Source organism: Gobio gobio, assembly GCF_949357685.1.
Source record: "Gobio gobio genome assembly, chromosome: 13".
Taxonomy (NCBI): Eukaryota; Metazoa; Chordata; class Actinopteri; order Cypriniformes; family Gobionidae; genus Gobio; species Gobio gobio.
This window is the reverse complement of record NC_137106.1, coordinates 53,017,756-53,037,274: the sequence shown is the minus strand read 5'-3', so window position 1 is coordinate 53,037,274 and position 19,519 is coordinate 53,017,756. Positions and strand designations below refer to the sequence as shown.

Genomic DNA, 19,519 nt, shown 5'->3' with positions numbered 1-19,519 from the left:
AAGTGAGGTGAGGGACGATCTTGTACGACGATATACACGACACAAAGCAAAATGATTACTGACATCAGAGTTACATTTAATTATTAATATACTGATTTTAATGTTCCTCTCCTTGAACTGTCACCTTATCGTGGTGGAGAGGTTTGAGTACCCGAATGATCCTGCGAGCTATGTTGTCTGGGGCTATATGCCCCTGGTAGGGTCTCCCAAGGCAAACAGGTCCTGGGTGACGGGCCAGACCAAGAACAGTTCACAAACCCTTATGCTCACAAACACATCAAGGACCGTGACGTCGCCCGGCATAGCGCAGCCGGGGCCCCACCCTGGAGCCAGGCCTGGGGCTCGTATGCGAGCGCCTGGTGGCGGGGCCTCCCCCCATGGGGTCCGGCCGGGCTCAGCCCGAAGGAGTGACGTGGGGCCGCCCTCCTGTGGGCTCACCGCCTGCAGGAGGGAGCGTAAGGGGCCGGTGCATAGTGGATCGGGCGGCAGTCGAGGGCGAGGCCCCCGACGACCCGATCTCTGGACACGGAATCTGGCTTTAGGGACGTGGAATGTCACCTCGTTGGCGGGGAAGGAGCCTGAGCTTGTGCGGGAGGTCGAGAGGTACCGACTAGAGATAGTCGGGCTCACCTCCACGCACAGCTTGGGCTCTGGAACCACACTTGGACTTGGCTGGACTCTCTACCACTCTGGAGTTGCCCATGGTGAGAGGCGGAGGGCTGGAGTGGGTTTGCTTATAGCCCCCCAGCTCTGCCGCCATGTGTTGGAGTTCACCCCGGTGAACGAGAGGGTCGTTTCCCTGCGGCTTCGGCTCGGGGATAGGTCTCTTACTGTTGTGTGTGCCTACGGCCCAAATGGCAGTGCGGAGTACCCGGCCCTCTTGGAGTCTCTGGAAGGGGTGCTGGAAAGTGCTCCGACTGGAGACTCCGTCGTTCTACTGGGGGACTTCAACGCCCACGTGGGCAATGACAGTGACACCTGGAGGGGCGTGATTGGGAGGAACGGCCCCCCTGATCTGAACCCGAGCGGTGTTCAGTTATTGGATTTCTGTGCTAGCCACAGCTTTTCCATAACAAACACCATGTTCAAGCATAAGGGTGTCCATCAGAGCACGTGGCACCAGGACACCCTAGGCCGGAGGTCGATAATCGACTTTGTGGTCGTGTCATCAGACCTTCGGCCATATGTCTTGGACACTCGGGTGAAGAGAGGGGCGGAGCTGTCAACTGATCACCACCTAGTGGTGAGTTGGATCCGATGGCGGGGAAGGAAGCTGGACAGACCCGGCAGACCCAAACGTACTGTGAGGGTCTGTTGGGAACGTTTTGCCGAGCCCCCTGTCAGAGAGATCTTCAACTCCCACCTCCGGCAGAACTTCGACCGGATCCCGAGGGAGTCTGGAGATATTGAGTCAGAGTGGACCATGTTCTCCACCTCCATTGTCAAAGCGGCCGCTCGGAGCTGTGGCCGTAAGGTCTCCGGTGCCTGTCGAGGCGGCAATCCCCGAACCCGATGGTGGACACCGGAAGTAAGGGATGCCGTCAAGCTGAAGAAGGAGTCCTATCGGGCCTGGCTGGCTTGTGGGACTCCGGAGGCAGCTGACCGGTACCGGCAGGCCAAACGGACTGCAGCCCGGGTAGTCGTGGAGGCAAAAAATCGGGCCTGGGAGGAGTTTGGTGAGGCCATGGAGAAAGACTATCGGTCGGCCTCGAAGAGATTCTGGCAAACCGTTCGACGCCTCAGGAGGGGGAAGCAGTGCCCTACCAACACTGTTTACAGTGGAGATGGGCGGCTGTTGACCTCAACTGGGGATATCGTCGGGCGGTGGAAGGAATACTTCGAGGATCTCCTCAATCCCACCGACATGTCTTCCGTTGAGGAAGCAGAGGCTGGGGACTCAGAGGTGGACTCGTCCATCACCCGGGCTGAAGTCATCGAGGTGGTTAAAAAGCTCCTCGGTGGCAAGGCACCGGGGGTGGATGAGATCCGCCCTGAGTACCTCAAGTCTCTGGATGTTGTGGGGCTGTCTTGGCTGACCCGCCTCTGCAACATCGCGTGGCGGTCGGGGACAATACCTCTGGACTGGCAGACCGGGGTGGTGGTCCCTCTTTTCAAAGAGGGGGACCGGAGAGTGTGTTCCAACTATAGGGGGATCACACTTCTCAGCCTCCACGGGAAAGTCTATGCCAGGGTACTGGAGAGGAGAATTCGGCCGATAGTAGAACCTCGGATTCAGGAGGAACAGTGTGGTTTTCGTCCCGGTCGTGGAACACTGGACCAGCTCTATACCCTTTCCAGGGTGCTGGGGGGTTCATGGGAGTTTGCCCAACCAGTCCACATGTGTTTTGTGGATTTGGAGAAGGCATTCGACTGTGTTCCTCGTGGCGTCCTGTGGAGGGTGCTGGGGGAGTATGGGGTCGGCGGCCCCCGCTTAGGGCTGTCCGGTCCCTGTACGACCAGAGCAGGAGTTTGGTCCGCATTGCCGGCAGTAAGTCAGACTTGTTCCCGGTGCATGTTGGACTCCGGCAGGGCTGCCCTTTGTCACCGGTTCTGTTCATAATTTTTATGGACAGAATTTCTAGGCGCAGCCAAGGGCCGGAGAGTGTCCGGTTTGGGGACCACGCGATTTCGTCACTGCTTTTTGCGGATGATGTTGTCGTGTTGGCCTCCTCGAGCCAGGACCTTCAGCGTGCACTGGGACGGTTTGTGGCCGAGTGTGAAGCGGCTGGGATGAGAATCAGCACCTCCAAGTCCGAGGCCATGGTTCTCAGTCGGAAAAGGGTGGCTTGCCCACTTCAGGTTGGTGGAGAGTTCCTGCCTCAGGTGGTGGAGTTCAGGTATCTTGGGGTCTTGTTCACGAGTGAGGTAAGGATGGAACGGGAGATTGACAGACGGATCGGTGCAGCTTCTGCAGTAATGTGGTCGATGTACCGGTCTGTCGTGGTGAAGAAGGAGCTGAGCTGCAAGGCAAAGCTCTCGATTTACCGGTCAATCTACGTTCCTACTCTCACCTATGGTCATGAGCTGTGGGTCATGACCGAAAGGACAAGATCCCGGATACAGGCGGCCGAAATGAGTTTTCTCCGCAGGGTGGCTGGGCGCTCCCTTAGAGATAGGGTGAGAAGCTCAGTCACTCGGGAGGAACTCGGAGTAGAGCCGCTGCTCCTCCACATCGAGAGGGGTCAGCTGAGGTGGCTCGGGCATCTGTTCCGGATGCCTCCTGGGCGCCTTCCAGGGAGGTGTTCCAGGCACGTCCAACCGGGAGGAGGCCCCGGGGAAGACCTAGGACACGCTGGAGGGATTATGCCTCGGGGTTCCCCCGGAAGAGCTGGAGGAAGTGGCTAGAGAGAGGGAAGTCTGGGCGTATCTGCTTAGACTGTTGCCCCTGCGACCCGGCCCCGGATAAGCGGAAGATGATGGATTTTAATGTTTAACAATAACATACAGAGGGACTCCACCCCGAACGTGATTTCTACCGAGAGGGACTCCACCCCAAACGTGATTTCTACCGAGAGGGACTCCACCCCGAACGTGATTTCTACCGAGAGGGACTCCACCCCAAACGTGATTTCTACCGAGAGGGACTCCACCCCGAACGTGATTTCTACCGAGAGGGACTCCACCCCAAACGTGATTTCTACCGAGAGGGACTCCACCCCAAACGTGATTTCTACTGAGAGGGACTCCACCCCAAACGTGAATTCTACTGAGAGGGACTCCACCCCGAACGTGATTTCTACTGAGAGGGACTCCACCCCAAACGTGATTTCTACTGAGAGGGACTCCACCCCGAACGTGATTTCTACTGAGAGGGACTCCACCCCGAACGTGATTTCTACTGAGAGGGACTCCACCCCAAACGTGATTTCTACTGAGAGGGACTCCACCCCGAACGTGATTTCTACTGAGAGGGACTCCACCCCGAACGTGATTTCTACTGAGAGGGATTCCACCGCAAACGTGATTTCTACTGAGAGGGACTCCACCCCGAACGCGATTTCTACTGAGAGGGACTCCACCCTGAACGAGATTTCTACAGAGAGGGACTCCACCGCAAACGTGATTTCTACTGAGAGGGACTCCACCCTGAACGTGATTTCTACTGAGAGGGACTCCAACCCGAACGTGATTTCTACCGAGCGGGACTCCACCATAAACGTGATTTCTACTGAGAGGGACTCCGCCCCGAACGCAATTTCTACCGAGAGGGACTCCACCCCAAACGTGATTTCTACTGAGAGGGACTCCACCCCGAACGTGATTTCTACTGAGAGGGACTCCACCCCGAACGTGATTTCTACTGAGAGGGACTCCACCCCGAACGTGATTTCTACTGAGAGGGACTCCACCCTGAACGTGATTTCTACTGAGAGGGACTCCGCCCCAAACTTGATTTCTACTGAGAGGGACTCCACCCTGAACGTGATTTCTTCTGAGAGGGACTCCGCCCTGAACGTGATTTCTACTGAGAGGGACTCCGCCCCGAACGTGATTTCTACTGAGAGGGACTCCACCCTGAACGTGATTTCTACTGAGAGGGACTCCGTCCTGAACGTGATTTCTACTGAGAGGGACTCCACCCCGAACGTGATTTCTACTGAGAGGGACTCCACCCCGAACGTGATTTCTACTGAGACGGACTCCACCTCGAAGGTGATTTCTACTGAGAGGGACTCCACCCCGAACGTGATTTCTACTGAGATGTACTCCACCCTGAACGCGATTTCTACTGAGAGGGACTCCGCCCCGAACGTGATTTCTACTGAGAGGGACTCCACCCTGAACGTGATTTCTACTGAGAGGGACTCCACCCCGAACGTGATTTCTACTGAGAGGGACTCCACCCCGAACGTGATTTCTACTGAGAGGGACTCCGCCCCGAACGCGATTTCTACTGAGAGGGACTCCACCCCAAACGTGATTTCTACTGAGAGGGACTCCACCCCAAACGTGATTTCTACTGAGAGGGACTCCACCCCGAACGTGATTTCTACTGAGAGGGACTCCACCCCGAACGCGATTTCTACTGAGAGGGACTCCGCCCTGAACGCGATTTCTACTTAGAGGGACTCCACCCCGAACGCGATTTCTACTGAGAAGGACTCCACCCCGAACGCGATTTCTACTGAGAGGGACTCCACCCCGAACGTGATTTCTACTGAGAGGGACTCCGCCCTGAACGTGATTTCTACTGAGAGGGACTCCACCCCGAACGTGATTTCTACTGAGAGGAACTCCACCCCGAACGAGATTTCTACTGAGAGGGACTCCACCGCAAACGTGATTTCTACTGAGAGGGACTCCACCCTGAACGTGATTTCTTCTGAGAGGGACTCCGCCCTGAACGTGATTTCTACTGAGAGGGACTCCGCCCCGAACGTGATTTCTACTGAGAGGGACTCCGCCCTGAACGTGATTTCTACTGAGAGGGACTCCACCCCGAACGTGATTTCTACCGAGGGGGACTCCACCCTGAACGCGATTTCTACTGAGAGGGACTCCACCCCGAACGTGATTTCTACCGAGGGGGACTCCACCCTGAACGCGATTTCTACTGAGGGGGACTCCACCCTGAACGCGATATCTACCAAGAGGGAACACCCCCCCCCCCCTCTTATATAAATAGTATACCTTAACCAAGTTTAGTTTTGTTCTTCCCTCATATTTAAAATAAATAATTTCCTCATATGTTGATGGTTCAATTGAACATCAAACAAATATTCCCTCCGGACACCACTTTTGTTTATTATCTCTATAATAACTCTGATCTGTACTTAAACTCAAGAAGTATATTTGTGTAATGATAATAATAATAATAATAATATCAATAATGATGTGCTCTTAATTAACACTCACCATGTCAACCTCAGAGATGGTGTCGAGACTTTCAACCTGAACATCCACACCTACTGGAATCGGAGGTCCTGTCGACGAGAAAACTGTCACTTATCACAGTATCGTTTTCATAAATTAAAATGAAAGGATGTCTTAGAAAATATGTCCACAGTGCCCACAGTGATGTGTTTCTGTGAGCAGACGGGATTTATCGCTGCAGTGTTTGTGGCCTATTTTAGCTCAGTGACACAGGCGCTCAAATGCAAGTGGGTCACGAGCGATCACAGTGCTGCCGACCGTCAGACCGTCTCACATCTGGACACCCGCCGGCTCTGTTTTCCTTTTCCCTACAGCTAGAATATTCTACACATGACAAGCCAAAGCCACGTGTAACAGTGTTTGTGTGCAGATATATCATAAGCAGCTCATGCTCACCTCCAAACGCTGGTCTCATTGTAAAATCATGGTCATCTATCCTCAACAGCTGCTCTGATTTGGTCATAGGAGACTTTGTCATGTCTGGACTTCTTCTGAAGATCGGGCTAAAATGATGATAAAGTAAAATTATTAGACAAAGCTGTGAGCTGAAGCTCTATGTGGATGAGGAACTAAATGAATGCTTCAAAAGCAACATCCCAGATGAATATTTTTCAAAATAATATTCCCATAACGTTCCCATAACCAAGAAAAAAACAGTGTTCAGAGAACATTCAGAAATAACCTTTTTGTAATGTTCTCAGAGCATATTTTTGTTAGTGTTGTTGCCACATCTAACAGAAAAGTAAATATAGGCCTACACTTATGGCAATGATAGATTATGATCTTAGAAGTTCCAGAGATAAAATGCATTTCTCATCCCAATGTACAACGTAAAGATTTTGAAATATATAGCGTAACGCAAGAAGTCTTTCAAACAGAAATACTAACAAACACTGTAAGATCACTATAAAAATCTGTATTGAATCGTAATGCACCTGCCAGGCTTGTGGCTTCCTCCCTCCACTCGTGTTGTTTCTCTCCGTAATCTGTGAGGGAAAAGAATGAAATGTCAACAGAATCTGCAGTGATTCAGCAGCGTGGATGTAAACAACATGGTCAAATTGTTAAATGAAATTGAGAGCACTGCACTCGCATTGGTCTCATTTAAAAAATATTTGGAAGACAGTAACAAAGTATTTTTACTTTGTTACAGTACTTAAGTGGCTACATTTGCCAGCGTCTGTATTTTAGGGTTAGGGTATTTTGGGAAACTTTTACCTTTACTCCTTTACCTTTACTACATTTCATAAAAACATGTTGTTCCTTGTTATTTTGAACTGAAGAAATTGTCTCCGGTTAGGACAGTAACCATTGTTCCCTGAGAAGGGAATGATACACTGCGTCCAAAGATGAGGCTGTGGGGAACGCCTGACTGCGTCTGAAGCATGTGCAATCATAATTATAATAATTTCTGCATCACCCATACACCGCTGAAACTATAAGGGATACCCGGAACAAAGCAGTGTCAGCTTCTGATTGGCTGAAGCAAGCCACTCACAGCAGGTATGCAGAAAGTATGGTAAAGAGACGCAGTTTCTCATTCCCTTCTACAGGCGTAATCTGAGACGTTCCTTTTGAGGGAACTTGCACTGTGTCCAAAGATGACACTATGGGGAATGAAATGCCAACTGCGCCATACTGACAAGTGCCTGTCCTGGTGTGAAACTGTCTAGGCACAAGCTGAGAACAAGAGCACTCGAAAGCCAAGAATACAAGGCAGGTCCAGACTTTAAAATCTTATAAATGTGTGCAGCCCGCAGCATCACTTCTTGGAGGGAGACTCCTGACAATAAAGCTTTCAAAGTGGACATACTCCTGGTAGAATGGGCTCTTACCAACATAGGCGAGGACATGTTTTGTGCCTCATAGGCAACAGAAATCACTTCCACAATTTGTTTACTAATGGTCTGCTTTGAAGCTGGGGACCCCTTCTTGGGGTACCTGAAGCATTCCCATAGCTAGTCAAACTGGTTCTCTGAACATAAATCTCAAGCCTCTCTTGGTCCGCTGACACTAAAAGAGGAGGATGGAAGACCTGCAGAATCGTAGAACATGCAGTTAGGTACGATGGTACCGTAGGCATATAGCCCAGTCTAGGGTGAAGAATAACCTTTGCCCTACCCAGAGCAAACTCTAAACATGAAGAGACAACTGACAGAACCTGCAAATCTCCTACCCTCTTAAGAGAAGTGATAGCCAACAAGAACGCTATCTTCAAAGAGAGAAATTTCTCAGAGACAAATGGTGTTTTTTCACCCTTGAAGGGCACTTCGGGAAAGGGATGACATTTGTAGAAGCATTTCCAAATGAAAGTAAACAACTGAATCCCGAAGGGCCCTTCCACAGGTTCATTAGAAAAATGCAATGGTCACTTCAAGGAAGTAATTTTATAAATTTTTGGTCATCTGCCCTTCGGAGTGAGTAGGGCATCAGGATACTCACTTACGATTGGAATTTGCCCACAGTCGATAGTACAGAAGCAGCCCCTCTAAAACCACAGCCAAGTACAAGGCCAGAACTCTCACACAAACCACAGGCCTCATCCTCAAAGTGCCATGAAGGAAACGAGTTATCAACTGGACCCATCGCCTACCGGTGCATACAAGGTAGCTATGGCCGTCATGTAGACCTTAAGCGTTTAGGGGCATAGACCCACAGAGAAATGATCCTGAAGGAACTCCAGCACAGAAGCCAGTTGGGCAGTTAACATAATATAAAGACTCTCCACTTTAGGGTGTAACGTTTCTTTATCTCAGTAAAGAGAGACCAGCATTCAGGAGCTGATCCCCCTCAGGGGCCAGACCCACAATTTCCACATCTCTGGCCGGGGTGATATATTGTGCCCTCAGCTTGTGACAGAAGGTCCCTTCTTACGGGAATCTCCCAAGGAGAGCTTTCAGGAGGGCTATGAAGTCTGAGAACCACTCTCTGGCCGGTCAGACTGGGGCTACTAGGAGTTGACTGATGCTGTTCTGGCAAACTCTCTCTAGTACTCCCGGGAACAGAGCAATTGGGGGGAAAGCGTACATGTCTGAACCATGGCATCCAGTCCAAGAAGAGTTGGATGCATGAGGGAAAAACAGAGCATACAGTGAGTCGCCTCTTGTAACACAAACAGATCTACTTCTGCCTGGCCAAGCTTTCTCCAAATTAACTTTACCGTCTTGTTGGAAGTCTCCACTCTCTGGGCCTCAGCCCCTGCCTCGACAGGATGTCTGCCCCACATTGAGGTGCCCAGGGTTTTAAACTGCTCTAAAGGGGAAGCAGTTTGCCCTGGAACCACAGGAGGATCTGAGGTGCCAGTCTGCATAGTGGGCACAACCAAAGACCCCCCCTGATGATTTATATAGGAAGCTGCCAACGTATTTTCTGTTTGAACAAGAACATGATAGCCCCTGAGGACTGGGCGGAAGTATTTCAGATCTAGAAATACAGCTATTATCTCCAGGAAATTGATGTGCCACAAGAGATGATGCCCTCTCCACAGACCCCGAATCGAGCAACCCTACATGATCGCTCCCCAGATTGTAAAGGATTACTGTCTTGCAATAACACTCCAGCCAAAATTTACTCAATACGAGCATCGTAACCAAGTCACAAACTACTCACAGAAAAGTCCTCTGAACTGGGGATAGCATACTTTTCTTGGAGTTTAGTCTCAACCCCAATCGCTTTATATGGGCGAGGACGACATCTCAATGCCGAACCTCAAACTCCTGAGACTGTGCTAGAATAAGCCAGTTGTCAATATAATTCAGTACACAGATACCCTGGAGTTGCAGAGGAGTCAGCATCCATGCTCTTTGTAAATGGGTGGGAGGGATAATGCTAGGCTGAAAGGAAGAACCCGATACTGGTACACTTTGCCCCTAAAAGCGAACCCCAGGAACTTCCTGTGTGAAAGTATGCGTTCTTTAGAGTCCAGTCCTCGGATCTGATTTGACTCACGATAAGAAGAATCATCAAGATGTTGATGATTCTTCTTATCGTGAGTCAAATCAGATCCGAGGACCAGTATCTCCTCAGAGTATGGTTTAACTGACGCAGATCTATATTGGGCCCCCCCATTTTTCTTTAGATCTATGGAATATCGTCTGTAAAACCTGCACCCTTCTCTCGCTGGAGGAGAAATATTTTCTATGTTCTTCTTCGTCAAGAGAGATTGCACTTCTTGTTTCATTACTCAAGCTTGCTCTGGGCCCACCATAGTAGCCAACACTCCGTTGAAACCTTGACAAACTGGATTCTGTACCCTTTTCCCACTCTAGCTGGTGTTAGGACCTATTTCCCAAAGCCTCAGATCCGTCTTATTTGGGGAAGACTTCGGGCAAGTTTTGTGGTGGTGGGGGGGCTCTTATGGCACTTTTCCAAAGAATGGTGTGGTTCGGTACGGCTCAGTACGGTTTGCTTAAATAGTACCACCTCGGTTGAGGTTCCAAGCATGCCGTACTGATACTAAGAAGTGGCGTGTAAACACTGCAGATCACTGTTCAGAGAGAATCGTCACTACCGTCACTACCATATGCCTTTGTGACAGTGATATAGCGATTGAGACCCTCAACACATTGCTAAATACAAGATTAGCTTACTCTTGTGCACCATCGAGAAAAACAAGTGATGTCATCATCTGCGCTTTGTTGTACGAGGGTTGTTTTTTAGCAGTATTTTGTTTTGCTGCCATCAGCCTCCTTTGAAACAAACTTATTCGTCTTGCAGTTAAAAACATCCACATGCCGAGAAGTCGAGGCGGCACAATTACAACGATCATTCTATAATCCCACCCACTTTAAACTGCAGTGGAAAACCAAAGCGAGCCAAGCCGTGCCGAACCGAGTCGTACAACACAGTGAAAAAGCGAATTGAGCCGTAGCAAGTGGAAGCCTGGCTCTGCCCTCCTACGTACTTCCGCTAAATTTTAATTTTCCTTCAGTACTCCGTCTGGGACTGCGGTATATTCTCTGGTTTTCTCAGATCAAATTTTAACCGGGCCAATCAGCGAACATTGTGCGCTAGTTTGAGAAGACATACGTCATGACCAAACGTTAGCGATTGGTTATGGCAGATCCAATAGTTTTAAACTTCAACAGAGTTCCCGCCTTCGAGAAAGTGAACGCTTGTCAATGGAGATCGAGTGGCCAGACTCTCTGGAGACTCTCTCTGGTAAGACCAGGCTACATACAGTGTCTCTAAATACACAATACTGGTGTCATTTTATAGGAAACCCTTTGAAGTTTCATAAACCACTGCTAAAAGTGATAAACATGTGAGTATATGTTGTCTGAGCTGTAATAACCCAACAAAAAAGAAGCGCTTTTTGATTTTTTGGTTATTAATTCATTGTTGAAAGTGTGTAACTCAGGCTGTGTGAGCTCTAGCACCCTGCAGACAGTTTGGGCTATTTCCACTAGATTACAGAAAACACTGGGAAAAAGAGTTTTGTCTGGATCATGTATTGGAAAAACGTACCTGTGGCAGCGTATTTGCAAACCCAAAAATACGTACCAATACGTACATATCACTGCAGTTTCAAAGTGAAATGTCCACTGGGTGGCTCTAAAAGCTTGTTTTTTTCCGGAACAGATAAGCGTGAATGTGACGTTTTGTTACATTTGTTTTTTAACGTACACCTACACTAAACCCTAAACCTACCCGATAGTGTTAACAAAAGCAAATGTGACAAAAAATACAATTGTAACCATTTTAGCTTGTGTTTTGAACTTGTCTTTGAGCTCTTTTATCGCGACTCGTCTTTCACGGATTGGTACCCGAGCTCTCCGCATTGCGAGGACAAATCTGTACCAGCTGAGCTACCAAGCAAGCTTGGTAAGTCAGAAAAGCCGAACATATGGAGCTGGTTAAGTGACGCAAACTCCAAAATGTATTCGTTTACAAATCATGGACTACGGTAAAAAAAAACTATAAAAAGTGCTTGCTGTTTTACTGCCTCTAGTGTTCATTTCTGTTGGAAACTGCAGTGATTTGTACATATTGGTACGTATTTTGGGGTTTGCAAAAACGTTGCCACAGGTGAATTTTGGCAATGAGACCCGCCTTCAAGGAAGTTAACTCTTGTCAATGGAGTGTGGCCAGACTCTCTGAACAAATGACGTGTACGAGAGTCTGGTAGGACCCGGCTAACCAAACGGAACGGCTGTTCTTTTACTGAAGTACTTGATTTGTGTATTAGTCCAACCACTGTATATAACAAACAAGCTCAGGGATGTTTGAGGGCCATTGCACTTCATTATTGTACGTTTGTGATGGCAAACATTTGTGCTTTTTCAGTCAATTCCATCTTAAGTTTTACAGCATCATTTCCTCATATGCATCACATGCATCTGAGCTGTTTTTGAAGCATCTTTGTTTTTCAGCTTAAATCAAGTGCATCATCATGTACAAATGACAGCTGAAGAACAGAGCAGCAGAAGCGAGCCGTGATGTTTGACGTGATGTTACTGGATGAGAGAGAGAGAGAGAGAGAGAGAGAGAGAGCTGCAGCAGCTGGTTAATAATCCGCTCAGCAGAAATCCTCTCTGTTCCCCAGAACAAACCAGCAGCGTCTCCTCCACTGCCACAACACAACACTGATCTGCCATCATCTGTTCCTGCTTCAAACGGTGCAAGGTCACGCTCTTCCTAAAAATAAGGGTGTAAAATAATACTGGCATTGCGGTTTCCACACTAAAAAAAATTATGTTCTTCCTCAGTATTTTTTGTCTTGTTTTCCAGTACAAATATCTAAACATATCTGCCAATGGGGTCAGGAAAATAATCTTGTTTTCCCTTTGAATTAAGTTGTTTTTTCTGAATACGTTGGCAGATATTTGTTGTTTTAAGCACAAACCGATGAATGAATTAATAAATTTTTCAGTAAACAAGTAATATCTTCAGTCATTTTGCTTCTCCAGTAGATGTATCTGATTTTAGAATGTGCAGGGAAACAAGTTTTTTTTTTTCGCAGTGCAAAAATGTCCATTAAATGGAGGTTCGGGAGTGGGGCCACGCCTCAAACAATCACCTGACTTCTCAAAACCGTCTTATATCGGGCCGCCCCTTACAGTACGGTTTGTCTCGTTCTCTCAAACCTTCCCTTCCCCTCCATCTATCCATTCAACCATCTTTACCATCCCCTGTTCTCTTCCCTTCCAGGTTGTATCTGGGGTCATAATCACTCGGCCTACGTTTAACTGAGATGATGCCCCCTCTCTGAGTCTCCCAGCTGCCAACACCAGATGCCCAGATCAGCCTGACTACCATCCCCTTCTCTCTTATGTAAGACATTTCTCCTTATTTAGAATCTTTTTGGCATAAACTGAGTCAAGAACACTAGAGTTCTATGTAGAACCCACTGAACCTGTTTCGTTTCACAAAAAGTTCTTTACAATGTTCTTCACATTAAGAAAAATGGTTCTTTTAGGAACACTGACAGGTTCTTTGTGGAGCCAAAATGCTTCAACCATGGCAGGGGTTTTCAAACTTTTTGATGCCAAGGACCCCCAAATATGATGAATCTTTTATGTGGGACCCCCTTTCCTAAAATCCATCTATATATTTTTATGTATGAAAAAACATTTAAACTGTTAGATAAATAGTACACTCTCAAAAAAAAAAAAAGTTTTTTCTTTTAAGGTACAAGTGGCCGTCACTGGGGTGGGACCCTTAAGGGAACATTTCTGTAGCTCTAAGTCAGGGGTCGGCAAGTTCAGTCCTAGAGAGCTGATGAGAGTTTAGCTCCAACCCTACTAAACCACCACAGTATAAACTCATGGCTCCCAGCATGCATTGCAGCATTAAGTACTGTATGTCACCATTGTTGAGATTCATATGCTGATTCTCGATATCTGTGTGTGTCTAAACTTTTCCCCCTAGAATGTGTTTAAAAATCAGAATTCAGAATGTCTGATCTGTGGCAAGAAAGTATTGTTGGTGAATATTATTTATTAATATTTTTAGTCAGCGATGAGTTTAGTCAAACATTTTTCTTCATGATAATTTTTGTTTATGGCTTCTTTTGATTTTAACAGATTATGTATGTTGTTAACGTGACAAAAACCACAAACTCACATAAAAAGCCAAGAGTCAAACTGGCCAACTAAAGGAAACACTGATCTCCATAATGGCGAAACTAAAACTAAATAATCAACATCTAAAGCTCTGTTAATTCTCAATAAGAGCTTCTATAGATGTCTTTCAGGGCTGGAGCCAAACTCTGCAGGACAGCGGCTCTCTAGGACCGAACTTCTGCTCTAAGTGAGGAAAACTATGGTGTAATTGGACCCTAAGGACCAATTGTGTACCTTTAAAGGTACAGCGTACAGGTATACGTTTTGTTTGAACAACATTGTACCTCCACTGTACTTTTTTTTCTGAGAGTGTACATATTTTTATGTATGAAAAACAGCATTTAAACTGTTAGATGAATAGTAAGTGTGACATTATAAATACAACATTGTTTCCAACCTGATAGTGGCTACACTTAATGTTGGATGTATAAACCTAAACTTTTACAATAAACAGCAGCTTACATATAGTGAGAAATATAGTGAGAAAAACTCACTAGAAAGATTCAAAACAAACATACACAATTCTGTAATTGTTGGTATACGGCAAGAAAGGAGAGAAACGTTTAGAAATGAAACAGTTAGAATGTCAGGTAGACTTTATCCATTTTTGCTTTGTCTTTTTATTCTCTGAAATGTTCTGGGGACCGCTTAGCCTCTTAAACTCTGCAGACCCTGTACAAGGATATACTTTCAATGTTAAATGTCTGTGGAGGAGCTCTGATATGTGGTCATTTGAAAGCTTAGAGTCTCTACTTTCTGAAGACATGCATCTCTTTGGCATTTGTTTGAACTTATTTACACTAAATTACTCAGGGACCGTTTCCGCCTGGATTTGTCCGACCCAAATGTAAAAGCTTCACACACACACACACACAGTGTCTCTAAACACACAATACTGGTGTCATTTTACAGGAAACCCTTTGAAGTTTCATAAAGCACTGCTAAAAGTGATAAACATGTGAGTATATGTTGTCTGAGCTGTAATAACCCCCCAAAAAAGAGGTGCTTTTTTATTTTCTTGGTTATAAATTGATTGTTGAAAGTGTGTAACTCAGGCCCTGTGAGCTCTAGCACCCTGCAGACAGTTTGGGCTGTAAACACTAGATTACAGAAAATACTGGAGAAAAGACTTTTTTGTCTGGATCATGTATGCAAGATTCATTGAAATTGATATGAATGGAGGAATATGACCTTTTTTATGTAATTTCCCCCTTTCAAAACTGAATTTATAACCAAAAAAATCAAAAAGCGCCTCTTTTTTGCGGAGGTTATTACAGCTCAGACAACATATACTCACATGTTTATCACTTTTAGCAGTGGTTTATGAAACTTCAAAGGGTTTCCTGTAAAATGACACCAGTATTGTGTGTTTAGAGACACTGTGTGTGTGTATGGGAAGCTTTTACATTTGGGTCGTCCAAATCCAGGCTGAAATCCCCAAAACCCCTGGCGGTCTCCGGACCCCAGTTTGAAAACCCCTGCACTATGGCATCGCTCTGAAAACCCCATGTTTTGCACCTGTGTGTGTAAAACGAGACGCGTTCGACTGAGATGAGGGTGATTTAAAGGAAGCTGCCCGAGGCGGCGAGGAAATCTGCTTCTCCATCAGGCCGAGTTAAAACGAGTTTACAGCCACTGAACTAGACGATGATCGATGATAAGAAACTGCCATATGCTGTCTGATTACTGATTATTTCTAGCGCCTTCTGGATACACAAGGGTGAAAGACACTGATATAATCCTGGATAAAAGCATACACATAAGCACTTCATGAGAAAGTTGCATTTCAATAAAAGCATGTTCTGCGTTATGCTTCATGATGGGAAGCGTTTTTGGTAAGCAAGCCCCCAGAGTGCATTTCCGTGCCCGATTCTCAACAGGATTATTACCTGCTTTGCTTGTAGGTCTCCAGTTTGTGACCTCGTTTGTGTGCCGATCTCCCGGCGGCGCCCAGCAGACAGACGCAGATGAACACGAGCACAGTATCCAGCTGCATGCTGCACATATTCAGCGCTCACATTCCCAGCGCTCCTCAAGCCCAGCCAGCCTCAGCGCTCCACCTGCGGACATCGGCTCTTCAGGGCTCCAGCATCACACACAGCTTAATCTCCACGCTGGGAAAAGCAATTTTGACTAAACCCATAAATCCTTGAGCGTCAGATGGCACAGATTTGATCCCTGCAGTGGCGGATGCGCTCTGCTTGCTGTGCGCCGCCCCAAACCAATTCTCCTAATGATAGTGTGCTCTGCATTTCTCTGGCGGGGTCAGTCGTGAAGAGGCTGCGCAGACAGTCCTTGTGCATCTGCATCTAAACAACACCCGGCTGACCCTAAAGCCCTGCTTCCCTAAAGTTCTGTTATAAAACCGTAAAGGCTTCCGTCAGAGCCTTCCTGAGGTTCCCATCATGGAGCCATTTTATGGATTTAGTTTGTGCATTTTTGCTTGACTTTTTTCTTCTTTTTTTGCATTCAAACATTAACATAACAGGCTAACTTACGTGAAAAAAAGAACAACAACAATAAAACAACACAGCAATTCAAATTACATATATAAACATTGTAGGGGGTTTAACAAATAATAGCCTACAATAGGTTGAATGACACGTCTGCCATAGCCTGACGGGCTCTGTATCATTTTTACTTTTAAACTTCGGGTTTCGGGTAGTAACCCGAGAACAAAAAGAACTACAAAATTCGACTGCTTTACGGCATATTCGTCACTTCCACCACCACTTCCTTAAATTCGGACGTGCGAGCCCAACCATCGTTTGTTTGCCGAATGTTATAGTCATGGCCGAAGCAGCACAGAAAAATAAGAAAGCAAAGGTTTTGTCGGAGGAAAGCAAAAAGAGGAAAGGAGAAAGTGATGGGACTAAAGGCAGGAGGATCAACATTGGGCCAGCGTTTGCTGGTTGGCGTGAGCTGAAGGAGGAGGAGCTTCATTCTTACAAGTAAATACATAAGACGTACAAAATCATAATTTAGGATACCTAACATGTCTGTGATATTTGTTTATTTGTCTTGCCTCAAGCTATAATGCAAATCTATTTTTCACATTTGCAGATTCATCTATAGTAGCTTGATATTATAATATTGACGATGTATGGTTATTACCACTCAAACATTGAATTGAAGTATCATATAGATTCTGTAAAACGGGAACCAATAGACTAGGCTACTATAATGACGCTAGCTTGTTAGGGTTAGGGTGAGCATCGCGATCATTTGGCGTTTGAAAAAAAATAAACCCCATGAAATGATATTCATATGACATGCTGAAACATGTGCCACTGTACCTGGGATGAAGACATTTCACACGCGACGCAAGCAGAACACGCATGTGAACTCCATAGACATGTGAACTCCTGCAGTGTTCAGGGCTATTATAGCTGTCATGTCAACAAATGCACGTGCGATGCATCCGCTGATGTAGAATGACAGAGTTTACGACAGTAGTAGAGGACAATACTGTTTCCCAACTGTAGGGGGAGCCGAGAGCAAAACCTACCTAGTGCTGCTTTAAAATGCAGATTGTTTCAAAGCAGCTTCACAGGGTTAAACGGGAAAATAATGCAACAGAATTTGATTCGGCTGTACAGCTGCTCCGGAGAAAACGGTGATGTCATCAGCTCATTTCAATTATGATACAGTGACAGTGTGGGCTTTAGATCAGTAATTTAGTTGGAAATTTAGTGTCCCCAACTGAGCACGCCAAGCCAGAGGCAACAGTGGCAAGGAAACCAAAACCCCATCAGGAGCAGAATGGAGGAAAATAAACCTTTGGAGAAACCAGGCTCAGTCGGGGGGGCAGTTCTCCTCTGGCCAATTAACAAACAGCGTATGATTATTATTCTGGCAACTTTACAGGTCATAATAGATTGGAATATTGGAACGATCGGAGTCATCACGCCGGAGACGAGTTTATTGAGGATGGCGTGTCGATGAGGCAGTTGCAGGGGGAGTCTAATGGACACGGTCTCTCAGACACTTCGGGGTCCTGTGTTGGTCTTCTCTGGGCGCAGGTCCACCATCTGAACTGGATACGGCCCGGATCCGGCTGACTGCAGTAAACCTCGGGATAAAACAGAGAGACTAACATTAGCGTAGATGCCATTCTTCTGATGATGTAACGAGTACATCAGGTGTTATGGGAAGTGTTCCCGGTTCCGGCTGACCTAGTTAATGCAGCCTAACAATCATTTCATTGAAAAAGTGTTTTATGTGTATGCCACAGTAAAGAGATGTGTTTTTAGTCTAGATTTAAACTGACAGAGTGTGTCTGCTTCCCGAACAATGTTAGGAAGACTGTTCCAGAGTTTAGGTGCTAAATAGGAAAAGGATCGACCGCCTGCAGTTGATTTGGATATTCTCGGTATGATCAACTGGCCAGAATTTTGAGACCGCAGTAGACGTGATGGAGGATAATATGTTAAGAGCTCGCTCAAGTATTGGGGAGCTAAACCATTTAGTGCTTTGTAAGTAATAAGCAAGATTTTAAAATGTATGCGATGTTTAATAGGCAGCCAGTGCAGTGTTGACAGAACTGGGCTAATATGTCATTGGTCATACTTCCTGGTTCTAGTAAGAACTCGAGCTGCTGTGTTTTGGACCAGCTGGAGTTTGTTTATTAAGCGAGCAGGGCAACCACCCAGTAGAGCATTACAATAATCTAGCCTTGAGCTCATGAGGTCATATAGCACCAAAAGTGGTTCTTTGGCTCGTAATCACAGGGGAACCACTTTGAGTGCTGTATAGCACCAAATCTTGGTGCTTCAGTGGTTCTTCAGCAGTTCTTCACCGGTTCTTTGGCTGAGGTGCTTTATAGCACCGAAAGTGGTTCGTTCATAGGGCTAGCTCTTTTTCAATATATTAAACTGGGATGCAGTTTTCAAAACTTTACTTTTGTGAATTTGTGAATATTTTACTAAGAAATAGACAATTCATAACAAAGTCTACATTCTTAATAATAGCCCCAAAATGATTATTTTACTAGAATTAGACCTACAATTTCGCTCACTGTTCTGTTTCTTTATGTAGGGCTGGGCGATATATCGCATGACATTGTTAGGCGCATCTCGTCAGTAAAGCCGGTTCCTTGATTAGTAGTAAATCGCCATCACCTGCTTTCAGATGGAGCGGCATTTACTACACAGAGCAGGCGATACGTCCGTGATAATTAATGCGATATGTCTCAGCTTGTCAGTGAACTACAGCTCTGTGTAGTAAATGCCGCTCTATCTTTATGCTTTATAAAATAAAATAAAAATGGGTCCCGCCCAATGTTCAAGACATGGTTAGGGCCTTTGGTCATTGGTCAAGGAACACAGTTATCTGGCATTACTTTCATATAATCTTTTTTCTCACAATTAAAGTTAAATTTGGTGCAGAAATCACTATAACTTTTAATCACTATAAAAAAAGGTACAGTGGAGATACAATGTTGTTCCTTGGGGAACAAAACGTATACCTGTACCTTTAAAGGTACACAATTACGCCATAGTTTTCCTCACTTAGAGCAGAAGTTTGGTTCTAGAGAGCCGCTGTCCTGCAGAGTTTGGCTCCAGCCCTGAAAGACATCTATA

General features: G+C 46.3%; 1 protein-coding gene across 1 annotated transcript in view; it reads right to left on the bottom strand.

Moving 5' to 3' along the window:
* LOC307136453 (gamma-aminobutyric acid receptor subunit rho-1) overlaps positions 1-15,942 on the bottom strand; it is a gene marked incomplete at both ends in the record, with an annotated part of 29,478 nt that extends 13,536 nt beyond the window's left edge. The window contains 4 exons of the mRNA XM_079833479.1: positions 5,857-5,924; positions 6,271-6,377; positions 6,810-6,860; positions 15,827-15,942. Of these exons, the coding sequence (XP_079689605.1) occupies positions 5,857-5,924; positions 6,271-6,377; positions 6,810-6,860; positions 15,827-15,942 (342 nt within the window). The remainder of the gene's footprint in view (positions 1-5,856; positions 5,925-6,270; positions 6,378-6,809; positions 6,861-15,826) is intronic.
* Positions 15,943-19,519: the final 3,577 nt, after the last annotated feature.